At 43.6% G+C, this 13,532-nt stretch overlaps 1 protein-coding gene across 4 annotated transcripts in view; it reads right to left on the reverse strand.

Moving 5' to 3' along the window:
* Positions 1–13,532, reverse strand: part of LOC116942267 (dynein axonemal heavy chain 3-like) — an 859,832-nt gene that overhangs the window by 489,729 nt on the left and 356,571 nt on the right. For all 4 annotated transcript variants that reach the window (XM_032953964.2, XM_032953963.2, XM_032953966.2 and 1 more), the window contains one exon: positions 9,852–10,055. In XM_032953964.2, the coding sequence (XP_032809855.2) occupies positions 9,852–10,055 (204 nt within the window). The remainder of the gene's footprint in view (positions 1–9,851; positions 10,056–13,532) is intronic.

Below are 13,532 nucleotides of genomic sequence, written 5' to 3' on the forward strand. Positions count from 1 at the left end.
CTTGTTAGGCAGTACAGTACGTCACATATCCGCCCTAACCAATTAACCGCCAACACCCAGTGCAGTATTTGTGTAAAGTGCAACTATAATTTTATATAAATGCTCACAAATGCCATCTTGTCAAACAGTAATGTGTTCTTAACCTCGCACATGTTCGCTGACTAATGAAACAAGTCATGTTTTAACCTATTTTTATTTTAGCAGGTAAGGCCCACTGAGCTATACAACTCTTTTTTTTATAAGCAACCTGGCCACACATGATAGCTCAATGAAATGGCTGATCATGTGGAGATGTATAGCAGCCAAATACGCTAAACGCTCCTGCCATGTCAACGTGGAACTTTCTTCGCGAGCTCGGGATCGTCGGCGGAGATTCAAGCCGCCCCGCACTTACTCGAGCGGGGAGTTGCTTTGATGGAAATGTGATCAATCCCAATCATAAACGTTTCATGTATTAAATAGTCAAGATTGAAGCTAGCCGCACACCACAAATAACCGGCGCTGCGATGAATGTGGGAGGAAAAATTGCCACATCTATAGCTGCTGGTATCTAACCTTTAATGTGATCACCCCGGCATAATCTCTACATGCGGGTTTTTTGTTCAATAGTCCATCACAGAGAAAAATTAATTTTTCATGGCGAGAAAGGCCTTTGCACGCGCTATTGATCGACGGCACAATTTTATTGGTGCTGGCTGCTCCGATCCTGCGGCCTCCCTGTTTCCACAAAGAGGAGACACAAATTTGCCGATTCCCTTCTGTGGCGGTGGCAACTGTGGTGAGAAAAAATCGTGTCTCCAGCAGCTACAGTGAGGGAAAAAAGTATTTGATCCCCTGCTGATTTTGGACGTTTGCCCACTGACAAAGAAATGATCAGTCTATAATTTAATGGTAGGTTTATTTGAACAGTGAGAGACAGAATAACAACAAAAAAATCCAGAAAAACGCATGTTAAAAATGTTATAAATTGATTTGCATTTTAATGAGGGAAATAATTATTTGATCCCCTCTCAATCAGATAGATTTATGGCTCCCAGGTGTCTTTTATACAGGTAACGAGCTGAGATTAGGAGCACACTCTTAAAGGGAATGCTCCTAATCTCAGCTTGTTACCTGTGTAAAAGACACCTGTCCACAGAAGCAATCAATCAATCAATCAGATTCCAAACTCTCCACCATGGTAAAGACCAAAGAGCTCTCCAAGGATGTCAGGGACAAGATCGTAGACCTACACAAGGCTGGAATGGGCTACAAGACCATTGCCAAGCAGCTTGCTGTGAAGGTGACAACAGTTGGTGCGATCATTCGCAAATGGAAGAAACACAAAAGAACTGTCAATCTCCCTCGGCCTGGAGCTCCATGCAAGATCTCACCTCGTGGAGTTGCAATGATCATTATAACGGTGAGGAATCAGCCCAGAACTAAACGGGAGGATCTTGTCAATGATCTCAAGGCAGCTGGGACCATAGGCACCAAGAAAACAATTGGTAACACACTACGCCGTGAAGGACTGAAATCCTGCAGCGCCCGCAAGGTCCCCCTGCTCAAGAAAGCACATATACATGCCCGTCTGAAGTTTGCCAATGAACATCTGAATGATTCAGAGGACAACTGGGTGAAAGTGTTGTGGTCAGATGAGACCAAAATGGGGCTCTTTGGAATCAACTCAACTCGCCGTGTTTGGAGGAGGAGGAATGCTGCCTATGACCCCAAGAACACCATCCCCACCGTCAAACATGGAGGTGGAAACATTATGCTTTGGGGGTGTTTTTCTGCAAAGGGGACAGGACAACTTCACCGCATCAAAGGGACGATGGACAGGGCCATGTACCGTCAAATCTTGGGTGAGAACCTCCTTCCCTCAGCCAGGGCATTGAAAATGGGTCGTTGTTGGGTATTCCAGCATGACATTGACCCAAAACACACGGCCAAGGCAACAAATGAGTGGCTCAAGAAGAAGCACATTAAGGTCCTGGAGTGGCCTAGACCTTAATCTCCAGACCTTAATCCCATAGAAAATCTGTGGAGGGAGCTGAAGGTTCGAGTTGCCAAACGTCAGCCTCGAAACCTTAATGACTTGGAGAAGATCTGCAAAGAGGAGTGGGACAAAATCCCTCCTGAGATGTGTGCAAACCTGGTGGCCAACCGCAAGAAACGTCTGACCTCTGTGATTGCCAACAAGGGTTTTGCCACCAAGTACTAAGTCATGTTTTGCAGAGGGGTCAAATACTTATTTCCCTCATTAAAATGCTAATCAATTTATAACATTTTGGACATGCGTTTTTCTGGATTTTTGTTGTTGTTATTCTGTATCTCACTGTTCAAATAAACCTACCATTAAAATTATAGACTGATCATTTCTTTATCAGTGTGCAAACCTATAAAATCAGCAGGTGGATCAAATACTTTTTTCCCTCACTGTATGCAGGTGTGGATCAGGTGATTAATTGGCATGCTTGCTGGGCTCTGCTCAATAATCGGTGAATTCCCCTCTGGCACGCACATCACACAAAGCCCCCGGACATTAATGGCATCCTGCATGTACCTTGCTTCATGTTGTATCTTGTCGCAAATTTGTACCGCGTTTCATAAACACGAAAATAAAACCTGACCTGCAGATACACAAGGTCGCGTTGGCGTTACTCAACGTCATGGGTGTGAACTTCAACAAACTACAGGTGACCAGCGCCCGAGTACTGGATGAGGCTGATTAACTGTTTGCTATATACAGTAGTCAAATATATTCGAAGAACTGTGACATCCGCATTTTTTCTGCGATCCCTTTGCTGGAATCCTTAGCTTTATTCGAGATGGTCCAGTTATTCGGCATGTAACCATGGATCTATTTTACCAATTAAAGTAAATTATGTTCCACGTGGTACGTGCATTGAAATGTGTGTGTGACAATGTATTATGCAACCCGAAAACCCCTTTATTATGAATAATATTGGTCGCGAAAGCATACCAATCCCGTAATGTAGTTAAATACATGCTAATAGTGTCAACAAAACTGCATGAAACAAGATAAAATCTATTTAGAAAAAAAATGCAAATAAGGTGATGAAAACGAGACCATGAATAAGTAATCTACTCCCTGAATGTAACTGTCTCTCTGTATTGTCGCAATTCATCGACGAGGTGGGGTATGGATCTCTAAATGCCTGCCAGTTTTGGTAACACTTCTAAAAAAAATAATAATCTTATTTTGCATCATTTCATGAGACGTATGTTTTGGACGGCTTGAAAATCTCGCGATGAGAATAGCCCCAGTTGCGCAAACCTAACTACTCGACACAAGCACTGCTTCCCGTTTGGAATTGATAAAAGCTACCATACTGCCTCTACTTGATTACTGTGACATCGTGTATAAATCAGCCCCAAGTACTGTACTGAAGAAGCGTGACTCAATGTATCACTCGGCCTTAAGATTTACATTGAACTGCCCATATAGGACCCACCACTGCGATCTCTACATTGGGTCAAACTTAACATCTCTTAATGTTTGACGGCTTGTGCATCAGATCTGATTTATTCACGATGTTCTTACAAAAAAATCCGCAGACTACCTGCTGGATCTCCTCTCTGTTTCGAAGAACAAATGTGATCTAAGGTCTTCGCTCATTTACCAGCTTCACATTCCTTATTGCCGTACAAATACTGGAGTAAGAGCCTTTGCTATTGATGCCCCCAGGGTCTGGAATGCTATCGCCAATAAACTGCAACTTAAATCACTACCTGTGAGATCTTCACTCAAAACTCCTCTAGAGGAGTTGTACACCCCTAGCGGCCACTGCTATTCAGTGGCCTGAAATCAAATGTTTTGCTGCGGATGACCGCTGCAAAGTATGATCTTGTCTTTTTTATTTTAGTGTGTTGATCTTTAAAGGTGCATTGAAAAATGTTAATACACCTACTGATACTCCTGCTGTTATGGAGTGACTCAAGCTGCCAGCTATGGCTGCAAAGTTTGGTAGTACATGTTATGTATATCGTTTATTGTAAAAATTTCAAACACAGACCCTATGATCACTATTACATTGCTTTTATAGCTTTATTTTGGTGATTTCGAAAACTTTTGGTTTAGCCATATTTTGTTTGTTGTAGTACAGAGTTAGACTGATAACTTTAATCTAAATTGTCTTATAATTGTTATTGTTTGACTTGCATCCCACTGGGATTTTTGCACACAGCATTGAAATACGGTGTTTTTTCTGGAAGACTTTGCTGTTTTTTCCTGGATTTTTCTGTCACTTTAAGATGTTTCTTGTTCATGTTTTTGTTTGTTACGGTTGCACCCGATTCAAGAGCCGAATGGCTCACAGGGCTATACCAAATAAATGAAACTGAACTGAACTTTTGAAGGCCGTAAATAAGCACATTATCTGCACACGCTGTCACACATTTTGAAATGGCTTTCATATGGTAAACATAGTACAATCTGGAAACTTCGAAGTTGCAATATCACAAATTGAGTTCTTTCTTTTTGAATTTTATCAGGCAAGGCCCACCGAGCTATCTAGCTCTTGTTCCAGAAGCGACCTGGCCACAAATTAGAGCTCAACGAAGCTGCTTATCATGTGGACATTTATAGCGGCCAAATTCTCTAAATGCACGTTTCTAAATTTTGAGGGAAAAATCCACGCAACCACGGGGAGAACGCACAAACTCCATAGAACCCATGACCTCCTGTATACCAGGTGAGGTAGTTACCATCTCGCTACCGTGGTGGCCCGTTCAAGTTATTTAGTGTCACACATCTATAACCCAGTGCTTTGGAGCCAATGGTTGGTCGATCACATAGATCTGTGACGCTGCCAGCCCATTGGGCTGCAAGGTGGCCTAGAAATGGCATCACAGAATACAGATTTTTGATTCTGTCTGGCTCTTTCGGTCGTATTATCTCTTGGATTTATTTGTAGGCATGGGTTTTTTATGGCTCCTACAGTCACCTCCCACATGTATAACACTCTTTACAATGGAATTGGCCAAACAGCCTTTTGCACAAAATTCTACTGCAGAAATGGGTCTTGTTGCTCTGCAAGGCTTTACTGGATAAATGTGACATGATTATTATTGATTTGTTGTTTTTGTGTGTGTGTATTCATTGGTGACCAGTTCGAGACCACCAATGCCCTGTATTTGAAGAGCCTTGTTTAATCATGGATAGTTGCCTGGTTTGAACCCAGCATCTCGGTAAAGGTCCCCTTGGCTACCACCTCCCTGCTGAAGCGTTTTCATTCCGTGCTTCCACACCACTCCATCAGTGCGGTGCCTGCAATTCATCTGTTCAAAAAACCCAGCGCACTAATCCCAGTCGCAGGTCAACAAAGCCCAACCTCCCCCGTGGGGATGATGAGCTCTACGGATTCACACAATTCGAATGTAAACAGCAGCTGCCCCGCCGGATAAACTGGCCCTGCCACAGCAGTGTGGAATCTCCAACTCTGGAGCAGAGCTTGAACATCGCTTGTTTAAGCACGGCATCGCTGATTTTAATACGATAGGAATGCAGTGAGAATGATAACGCACTGCAAAATCACAAACATCAAAAGCAACATATTTTTCACTGTGTTCAATGATGAGAGCAAAGGGATTGAGGAAAGAATGCAAAAGGAGGCCGCCTGGGTCAAGCGATCACTTACATCCGTTTATTTTAAAGCTATTTATGGAGAAGACCATCTTTCACCTTTAAAAAGTCCAGCAGGTGTTATCTTAGTCTTGCATTCACCTATTTACCTTAAATAGCATTTGAAATACGTGGATTTGGGGGCTTTAAATAGAATCGACAGAGACAGTTCAATTATAGATTGTCACGACGATATATTCACGAATGTTTGGTGGGATTCGAACTCATAACCTCCTGCATAAGGAGCCAAGGTTCACTCATCGAACCATCCCTCCCACACAATCTCTGCACCCGTTCAAGCGCCGCTGAGTATATACAATGTGCGGTCAATACGCAAGGCTCACGGGGTACGCGTTCGCACGTATTAAGCGGCCGCATTGGCATGCTGCCAGCGTGCCTGGATGGAAGAAGTCTCCAACCAATGCATACTGATAGGTGCGATATATATATGGATTGGGAAAACAGGGTCACTGACTGAGAACCATGGCAAGATGTACACGCGACGCATCTCTGTGATGAGACGCAACGATCAGAAGCGAACGCTAATGAAGGGCCGCGTCCCGTTTGGCGAAGAGCAACAACGACGGCAGCCAAAGTAAAATCGCATTGCGTAGAATTAACCACGAGAAGAAGAATCTGCAGACGATGAACAAAATTAATGAGAAACACCGAGTTGAGAGCACGGCTGGCGGGCAGGAGGGTCGGGGACATGTGTAGAAGAGACGATGCATCTCTGCAAGTCGTGTCCAGATTATGAAGCAAAAGTACACAAGCACTTGTCACAAGTCTGCAAGGTGTCCAGTATGCACCCATTTATGGTTGAACTTCTTTTGCACCGGACTTAGCCAACCGTGCTAATCGGAGTACAAACGCATGCAGGGTTTTGTAATATCGGCACCGGCCTTTTGTTTAGCATTTAATGAGTCTGTCAAAAGTATTGATTGTATGGATTGTACGAGCAGCATGCTCATCTGCACAGTGACTCACTCGGTTAATTAAAATTGGGAACCATCAGGCAGATCAACACGTGGTAATGGCCAGCTTGTGCAATGGTTCGAGCTCTTGACTGAAATTAAAATACATATCCCAGCTCCGGTAAACACCCAACCCAACATCCCACCATGATAATAGGTTTTTCCCCTTTATTCTGGCAACAAAACAAATGTTAAAACACCGAACTGAAACCTTTTACAAGGAATCATGTCTGCATTAACCAAAATGCTTGTGGTCAAGAATGCAAGCAAAAAAAATACTCTGATAAAATATATAAAAAAGGGGAAAAACCTATTATCATATTTTGGTACTGGCCAAGGAGGTCCCATGACGTAGATTCTCACCCCGAGCCCTCATTAATCTGATAGTGCATTGTCTTTGTGCTGTGTACGCCTTTTGGCGTCCTGTGGTCTAACACGGTTTGAGACGAGGCTCAAAAGAAAGCTGTCTCTGGTGTGGACCAATCAGTTTCAAAGACAATGCATCATATATTATCAGAGTGTTTTTTGTTTGCATTCTGACCACAAGTATTGTGGTTAATGCAGACATGATTCCTTGTAACAGGTTTCAGTTTGGTGTTTTAACATCTTAACACCTGTTTTGTTGCCAGAAAAAAGGGGAAAAACCTATTATCATATTTTGTTACTGGCAATGGAGATCCCATGATGTACATCCCACCATGATTAAGAAAATCAGTACGACTTAGAGGGAAAGAAAAAGTGGCTCTCTTACAGAGAAACTGGCCCTATCACGGGAGCAATATAAATAATGGTGTTAACATTTGAATGTTGTTACTCGCCAAATAGTATTCTCTAACTCTCACACGGAGACAACGACCGAGTTGGGCGAGGAACTGTAGACAAGCGGGAAGGCAGTCACATGGTGAGTCAGCTACAACAATTGCCCGAGCTCTGAGGTCCTTTATATATCAAGACATTATTGGCCAATTAATGGGCCTTTTCACATGTGGCAAGAAACTGGAGGGGGATAAGACTCTATCTGCGACAAACAGAAAAGGTGGAGTCCACATTTTTTGCTGTTCTGCCTTCTCCGGGTGAGCCAATGTATAGCTCCTCTTCGGACGCCCAATGGGAGGGGAGTTTCGCAACACGTGTGTGTGACCCACCAACCCTCACTACCTCCACAGTGCTGGATTACGGGCTGCTTGCGTAGCCACCGATGCCTAAAATGTGGAAATCTTACCACTGTCTCAGGGTTGCCAACAGAGATGAGCACTATCTCGGTTTGGTGATAAAATGTCCACTCATTTTTGCCAATACAACCTTTTTTTAGAAGCCACAATTTTTGAGAATAGTGGATTCTGTCGATGCTTGCTCAAGACCTGGAGATTTTGGGTTCAGGTAGTTTGCCCTGTTTATTTTTGTAAAACAATATTTCGGAGATGAAGATTTCACCGAATGCCAAATTTCAACATGGAAAGTTTTATGCAATCATAATACACTAATTGGAATTTGAAAAATGTCTTCCGACTGAGCCCCGACTCAGGGACCATGAGCATTGCCCTTCAATTCGTGAACATATTTCATAGACACTCCACCGTATGCAGTGGTGATACACAGACACACTTAATAGAATGCAATCTCCGTTCCAAGAAAATACATTAGAAACACACACACACGTATATGTATTAATATTTATGAAAATACGCCTGAAGTTACTAATGTGAGAGACACAGAGAATAACTGTAACCTACATACGAAATGAAACATGATGAACCATTATGGAATTAAATATGATGAACCATTATGAATATGTTAAAACCTTTATCACCAATGTCTCACCCTGTACACGCTCTGCTGATACTTTACGCACAAACCACTGGAATATACAACAATTTATGAGCATGGCTGGGTTTACGCGGTAGGGGGGAGGCTTTTGGGGCCACAGCCAGGGGGTTCGAATATTGAGGGCCCCCCAGAAATATATCTCCTGCTTCATAACGGTTGAAACGCAATACTGTGGCACTATGATACATCCTACAGTTGAATTTGGTAATTAGGGCCATGGCATCACTCTTTGTGTTATATCCACGACTACCGGTTATGGGCCACAATTAAAGTCGTTTGTTAATTTAACGGAGATGTAGCTCTACAATTTGTACACCACGTTTAAAACTTTAGAGCTGAATAAAGCCAAAAGCCAACAGCAGAGGAGTGTTCGGCATAAACAAAACTCTAATGGCCCGAGGCCTTCAGCAGGCATCACCCAGCCCTGGCTATTACGTGTAATTGCTCGATGCGAATGGATAATATATGGTTTTACGTTTATTGATTACAGCTTAAATGAACAATGTTGTCCGGTGGCAAACACCAATGTACAAAATATGAACGTATCACATTTAAAGTGGCAAAACTTATCACACGTCCAGCTTATTACATTGGCTACCTATCAAACATAGGCATGTTTACAAACTATGCCTACTTGTCTCCAAGAGTCTGCACCAATCCACTCCATCGTCTCTTGCCGAGCAGTGCACAGTTTTCAGCCTCAACGGACCCCAATCGATGCTGTCTACAATCCACAGGCCACTATGATCCTGCTGCTGCTGCTACCCGCACAGCGCAAACCTTGTGCGGTCATACGGCCAACCTGGTTTCAGCGGGGTCTCTGACCCGGACACCTGGAACCAGCTACCATCGGCAGTTGTTCGTGATCCCATGCTCGAGTCTGATCTCGTTTTGTGACAGACTTAAAATGGCGTTGTTTCAAAGAGCCTACTCTGTGTGATCAGCGCGTGGCATTCGTGATGGACTGGACGAACATGTGTGCGCGATAACAAGCGTTCAGAATTATTTAAAATGTAAAATTTATTAACATGAATGTCGGTTGTAAAATCCTCCATTACCTCACGGGGAGACCTTGTTCCAATCATTGGCTGTTCGATATGCATCCACAAAGACAAAGAATCCCTCTATGGCATTAACAGACTTTTGGGGCAAATGCTGTTAGCGAGCACCTATGAAGATCGGCACGGAACCCAAGTGGGTGGGTGACCAGCACCACGTCCGGGTGCATCTGTCTCCCTAGTGGCGATGTTTCCACATCGTAACAGGTACTAATATGAGGCTGAGTCGTCCTTGCGGAGGACCAGGACCGGTTCAGATAATCGCCACAAGTGTTGGCCGTTCGTAGCGGAGCGCGCTAACCGCTACACCACCGCTCCCCGGCACCACACACACAGACATACGTGTAAGGACACGTGCGCGCGAACCTTGAGATTCTGCAGCTCGCCCGTGTGCAGGCTGTCCACGTACTCCTGCAGCTGCACCAGGCCGTAGGTGCTCTCCGCCAGGCCCGTGGCACGTTCCACCACCGCCTCGTACCGCGCGCACACCTCGCGGTTGAACCTCTCCGAGGCGGAGGCCGCGTGGCCACCGATGACCGCGGCCAGCTTCCGCGCGCGCTCCGTCAGCCACTGTGGAGGACGCAAAGGGGGCAGCGCCGGGCGGAGGCTAAGCACGATCGCACTCCCGTGCCTTCACCTCACAAAACTAAATTTACAGCGATTTCCTACTCAAGTGAGCATACAGCCCTGAGCCAGCGGTGACAATTCCACGCTGCTATGACTTCTGTAGGGCTGCAGTGATTCGCACACTGCACTCTCAGCCCTAAGTTCCATTCCCAGTCCCAGCAAAAACCATAGGCGAATCAACATCTTTACTGTTCCTGGGCACTCCCCTCCACCAAATCACACTGGTCAGCATGATGAAGTATGATCAAACGACCTTCATAAGTGATGCAACTTGTGAGGACCTTCGTCCAGAAGTGAAATGAAAAAAGGGGCAGCACATTATTTATATACTTATTGTGTGTAACAGATGAAAATATTTTACCGTGATTGCCACTTTAATGTTGCTGTTTGGGGTGGCTGGGTGGCTCGGGGAGTTAATGTCCGTGTCAGATCACTGAATCCACGGTGATGAGATCTAGCGCTCAAATTCAGGCAGGTGCCTGTGATTAAACCACGTTCTCAGGTGTGGTGAGCTCACCGTCACAGTCTGTTTACCAATGAATCGACAAAACCCCATCAAATACATTTTTTATAGTTTTTCACTTAAATGGGACTTGCGCATGGCAAATATGTTCAAGAGCTAAATGCTGTCGAGGTCTGCTAGCCACGAGAGGGCTTCAGGAGAAAGTATCCACTTAGGCAGCTGGAACTAAACTGAACTGGTGGGCTTAAGGCCCCTCTATTTATACTACTATTTATATGACTGGAGAGTTCTAGAATGTTCTAGAAGTTACTCCAAGTTTACTCAGCACTGAATCTATCTGGAACGTTCTGGAAAATAGGTACATTTCAAAATATCACAAAAGCAAAGTTTGTGGGGAATAATAGCCATTTTCTATACTCTTTAGGCATAAGCAATTACGAAATAACACTTACTATCCAGGAACAAAAATTGCGTTATGTAGTGTAATGAAATGCAAAAATGTACCAAGCTGGAATATTCAGTGAGGCGTTAATCACACATTGCAAGCATAAGCAACCTTCATAACGAGTCTCAAAACTCGGTGATGCTTATTATTTAAAATATTGCATACTGTGAGAGTTCGTTTTTTTTCATTGAAGAGTTACCTTTCGTCATTAGCCATTGATCAAAATTAGCGTCCTGGGAATTAGTAAAGACCAAATCTGTAGAGCGCTTAATAAGCCATCTTACATATGAGTTTTACTCCCCTCAGGTGCATGTGTGGCGACGTTCATCTGCTGATCGAGACATTAAGGCGAGGTTCTTACAAAAAAAAAACTTGATGATAAGGAACATTTGACAAAAATGAAGCGCCGGACTATTTAACTCCTAAGATTCACATTAAGAGCTCGGATACTGATACAGGCAATTAACTTATAATTGATTTCATCATTTCAATTATTCATGTCAAGTAATAAATATCACAGTCCAGCCACTTAGTTATTTATAAAATAAATCAAAGCTTGATTTCATAAGCTTAATTATTTATGCCTGGCTGCAAAGGCAAGAGTGTTTATATGATCGTACTTTCAATAAATGTATGTTTTTTTTATGTGGATGAGGCTTTCTTGCAATATCGGTAAAAGTCAAAGTGTGCTCAGCTGCTTTGGTTGCCCCGTCCATTATTTTCAAATTCCACAGTTCTATGACGGGAGCCAGCCTCTTCACTGGACAACTGCCGACTGCCCAAAAAGGAGTCATTCACTTTATTGCCTCTGTAGAGATGGACAGAATTTAAACGAGTGTGAGTAGAGCTTTCAACTACAGTGCCACGCCCAGTCTCAAGGAAACAGATCATTTGGCGATGCTGCGTTGGCACCACAATTAACTACGTGCCATGAAGACGGGCCATTGGCCAAAACGTCGCCAGCTATATATTTAGTATTTCAAGGCCACAGCGTTATTGACGAATGTGTTGAGTGTATTTTTTTATTTTATTAATCAGTGTTATATACGTAATCATAAGAACATCAGAAAGGTTACACAAACGAGATGGACGACGGAGGGGGGAGGGGGTTGGGCATTTGGTTAATCTGGCTCGTTCGGTTGTGAGTCGTCGCTCGAAGATTCTAGGATCTCATCAAGGCATCTCTTGAAGAGTCCCAGCAGTGAGAAGTTGCCACCGCCGCCGCCGCCACCAACGAGTTGCGTGGGCAGCTGGTTTGAGGCTCTGCCACCCTGCGCATGAAGCACAACCGCCTCCCTCCTGGCATCGCTCCTGAACTCTCCCCCACGCAGCCTCCACCGTGACCTCTGCTTCTCTTCCTGTCCGTGTTGAGCTGGTTAGCAATCGTCATCCGGATCGACTATGTGACTATTATTTATGATTTCACGGAGCTGGATTAAGTCCCCACAGATTTTTCTCTCTCGACTAAAATATCAGTATTTTGAGCAAACGAGTCATTGCCATCGATTGTTTCTCAGTTAATGCATAACTGACATGCATGTTTTACTTGATAAGGCCACATATCAATTGGAACCCAGCACTTGTGGAACATTTTGTATACTTTTTATAAAATTAAATGTAAAGCAGTCAGATTGATTGATGATGCAGAACTCAGTGAGTCACTCCAGCCACCCACTCAGCAGTGACCAGTCGCCTGCTTATCACTCTTCTATTGCTACAACAACAGTCACTTAGAGCGTGCGTGTTCTCCCCGTGGTCGCGTGGATATTTTTCTCCGGGTCCACCTCCACATTTAGACACATGCGTTGAGATTATTTAGATTTATTTTGCTGCTATAATTGTTCAAATGATGGGCCACTTTGTTGAGCTATCATTTGGGGCCAGGTCGCCTCTTAAAATAAGTTCAGACCTCGTTGGGCTTTGCTTGGTAGGATGGGAATGGTTCAGTGTTGTATTTGTTTGTGTTTGCGTGAAATTTTCTTGTTGTGGTTTTCACACCTGATGATGATTGCTTGTGTTGCAGTCGAAACGTCGTGAGAAGTTTATTGTTTTATATATTTTTTTATTGTTTCTCTTCTACGTGGTGACTTTACCGAAAGAACCAAGAATATGAATTCCTGCAGTCACGAAAGCTTTAAATCACAATTTGTGTGATTTGTTGACCTTTCTTGGACTTTGCACTACGATCATGTTTGTGTACTGTTTGTTGTTGTAACGTTCTTACTCGCAGCGTCTGGACATCTGTAAATAAAGAGCTTCATAGCTTATCAAATTCCTCCAGTATGAAATACATTTTCTAATTCTGAGTCGACTGTTCCCATGAAATTCACTCACTGATTCCTCATGTTGTTCTAACAGACTGGCTGTGTCATCTCATCCACACTGAATTCAACCACCACATGATAAAAACTCAACTATATTTATTTATACTTTTTTTAACCATGTAAGGCCCACTGAGCTGTATGGCTCTTTCTTAATGTGGAGGGGAAAACCGGAGGACCTGGAGAAAAAA

This window comes from Petromyzon marinus, chromosome 14 (genome assembly GCF_048934315.1).
Source record: "Petromyzon marinus isolate PM22_M1 ecotype Great Lakes invasive population chromosome 14, UKy_Petmar_22M1.pri1.0, whole genome shotgun sequence".
Taxonomy (NCBI): Eukaryota; Metazoa; Chordata; class Hyperoartia; order Petromyzontiformes; family Petromyzontidae; genus Petromyzon; species Petromyzon marinus.